At 38.2% G+C, this 3,290-nt stretch overlaps 1 protein-coding gene across 2 annotated transcripts in view; it reads right to left on the reverse strand.

Moving 5' to 3' along the window:
• The window catches only part of far2 (fatty acyl-CoA reductase 2), a 55,646-nt gene that overhangs the window by 29,036 nt on the left and 23,320 nt on the right, over positions 1 to 3,290 (reverse strand). For both annotated transcript variants that reach the window (XM_015395454.1, XM_015395455.1), the window contains exons 2-3: positions 2,557 to 2,674; positions 1,965 to 2,081 (exon numbers count right to left, since the gene is read on the reverse strand). In XM_015395454.1, the coding sequence (XP_015250940.1) occupies positions 1,965 to 2,081; positions 2,557 to 2,628 (189 nt within the window). In that variant the 5' untranslated portion in view covers positions 2,629 to 2,674. The remainder of the gene's footprint in view (positions 1 to 1,964; positions 2,082 to 2,556; positions 2,675 to 3,290) is intronic.

Here is a 3,290-nt window from a genome sequence, read left to right on the forward strand (position 1 = left end):
ATTGAATTGTTAATAAGTTATCAGTCACCAGAAACGCATCCAAACCATCAAGAATACCCCAACAGGTCCCAGTGAATCAGAGCTACACAGGTGGAGAGTTTCTTCTTTACAGCCCGGTTTAGTCTAAGTTTTAGGAGTTAGGATAAAAAATAAATGAACAACTAGGATATCAACCTCTATAAATAATAATGACCGATTATCGCTACCAATTATAACCTCGTATTAATGGACCATTGAAGAAAAGCTATCCTGGCTCCATAAAGTTGATTGAAACCATTTGACTGATTAGAGGACAATGCCTTTTCCATTTAAGGGGTCAAACTCTGGCATCAGTGACCCAGTTCAGCACGCTACCATACTCTACATCCAATCACCAAGCCGGCCTGGCTGCCTGCTGCATTTTGTTTATGTAAAAACTTCCCTTATCTGGCTCATTGTTCCTCCTGTTTAATGCAGCCTGATAGGTTTTTGAGGTTGGGTCTGTTCCTGCTTTCACCAATCAGCCTTGATTTGAGAAACTGAATAAGGAAGAAAGAATTACACAAGAGTTCTAAAGAACAATTGCAGTTACCTCAAATAACTCGACAGTCAGGGATCATTACAGCTGACAGGCGAGCTTTCTTGGTAATGAACATGTGAAGCATCTATTTCAGGTAATTATGATGATACTGGCTCACTTCTAAAAGTCTCCCAGAAAAGTTTTATATTAGGAAAAAATAAATCTAAAAGATATAAGCTAACTAAGAGTGGATGCACGTTGTTTTGTTTAGGAAAAAATAAATCTAAAAGATATAAGCTAACTAAAAGTGGATGCACTTTGTATTGTTTGCTTCTGCTTGAATTCATGCATCAATGCAGCACAGCATGGAGGAGATCCGCCCGCGGCTGTTGAGCTGTTGTTGAAACACAGCTGGCTTTATTCGTCATCTTCAATTATTCTGCACCATTTGGTTTGTTGTCGATCATCTTAATTCTGACATTACTCCATAGATTCCCTGTAGGTCAGGCAGGTTATCCTGATCAGTCGTGTCATGCTTATTAAAGGAGTTGGGGGTGCGTTCAACAGCTTCAAAGTCCTTCTGGTAAATAAAACCATCTCCATTGATGGCTTTTGCTTCAAAACCTTCAAGGCTTAAGGACTTAAAGGTTGGTCCCATTTTAACTTCCAGACTTTTTCCATCCACTCGCTATCTTGCATCAAGAAGGTCTTTGGTTTGATTCCCTGTCATAGATGTTTATGGAGGGAGTTTGCATGTTATCCCTGTGCATGCTGGGATTCTCTCTGGGTACTCCAGCTTTCTCCTAATTGGTATCTTTAATAAATGGATGGTTATGCAAGTGTGTGCGGGGCTGTATCTAAATAAATTACATAGGAATCCAAATGAACAAAAATATTTTTCTTTCATCATGACTCCACATGGTCAACTTACAATTTTCAAAATCAAATAAATAAAAAATTAAGATGCAATTAAGTAAATACAAATTTCAATTAGTCAACTGTTCTTCTGAAGGTCTTGGCTAATTGAAGAATCTGTGCATTACTCATCGTTATCATCCAATGTAGAAAAACTTTTTTATTTTGGATTTATATTAAAACCTTCTGAGGCAATCCCGATCTTCTTCATGTAGCTGACATCTTTGATTAGAAACAAGAAGACTTTTAAAGATTTCTCAGCCCAGTTACTTCCTAAAGCACATTTTAAGTGGCCTTCTGACACATTTAATACCAGATCTGGCTTAAATGTAGCTGAAAGGTGGTAAATTAGCTTTACATCCTAACTGCATGAATGCAAAAGTAAATCAACCGCATGAATAACAGGTAATGTAAACTATGCAGCAGTTTGGGGAGGGATAAGTGAGAGTTTCCTCTGTGCTCTTAAAGAACAATGACTGGACTGATAATAAACCGGTCCAACAGGCGTTTCAGGAGCTTCTCATCTTTCACCACTGACCCCACCTCTCACCTTGCAGTTGACCATTTCAGCCACCCGCGCCTGTGGACTCTGGCCGGCTTTTGACCTAACCAACACGTAAACTGCTTTGACCTCTGGGCAGGACCTCAGCAGCTTTTCCAGGAGAACCTGAAAAACAAGGAAGAAAAGAAAACATCCATAAGAAAACGGAATTTTGATCCAGAATTTAATTACATTTCCAAAGGAGCATTCAAACTGTTTTAATCAATAATACTTGTGCAAAGGTTGGAGATTTTGGGGTTTTTTTTAAGGGGAGGGAATTGTGGTTAGCCAACAGAAAAAAAAAAAAAAAAAAAGAGCATGCAGAAATAAATGTATTAGAACATTAAAAAAATAAATTGATTAAAATGTAACAAAATGGCCCAAACTATTTAACTACATGGTATTTAATTCATCTAGTTGTTTTCAGTCTTTTTAAGTTAAACAAAAACACTTTTCTTGCAGCTATAAATGCACTCCATTCAGTGGCTCGTTATTCATTTTACTGCATTACTCAGGAGTGACAGGAATCCAACTGAACGATTTCCAAGAAGAAGTTCAGAGTTCGGCCAAATTTCAAATGACAGTAGAACCACCAGCATACCTTCCCCATGAAGCCGGTTGCTCCAGATATTAACACATTCTTCCCTGCATAGTATTCTGGGATGTTCACCATGATGTTTGCTGGAGAGCTGCTTTGTCGAGTTCCTCAATGACTCCACCTGCACGGCAAGAACAAATAAATATATGAACACTTCAGTGAAAGACTTCCAAACAGGAAGGAGAGCACTCTGATGTTCTAATGTCATACATGTGGCTAGGAGGGATTGCTGAAGGTTGTCAAAGGTTGCAGAGAGTGGAGTTATTTTTATATCAACCTGCTGCACTCTGTCAGGAACACATAACTGGAATGGGGACAATATTTCCAGTCAGGCTTCATTTAAACAATAAAACATTTTTTAAAAAAAGCTCCTCAGTTTTAGTTGCTCAATAATAAATATCAACCAATACAAAAAACATTTCTATTCAGAAATAGCCTAAATGGCAGGAGCATTTTCCCAAGTGTTTACAGTTAATAATGTGTAATAATGATTAAAAGAGAATTTTCATCCAATATTGTGATTTTTCAAAATCTAAATAATTAATAATTGACAGCCGGTAACAAATGTTGCAATGCCAGATGGAAAATAAAAAAACAAACACTTAGAAAAGCCTTTATAGAGCGTGCAGTTGGCTCAGTGGTTAGCAGACATGACATATGTATGGAGGCCTTAGTCCTGGACGCGGCCGTTCCCGGTTTGAATCCCTCCTGTGGTCCTTTTCCCGCATGTTCCTCCC

This window comes from Cyprinodon variegatus, unplaced genomic scaffold (genome assembly GCF_000732505.1).
Source record: "Cyprinodon variegatus isolate N-32 unplaced genomic scaffold, C_variegatus-1.0 Scaffold741, whole genome shotgun sequence".
Lineage (NCBI taxonomy): Eukaryota > Metazoa > Chordata > Actinopteri > Cyprinodontiformes > Cyprinodontidae > Cyprinodon > Cyprinodon variegatus.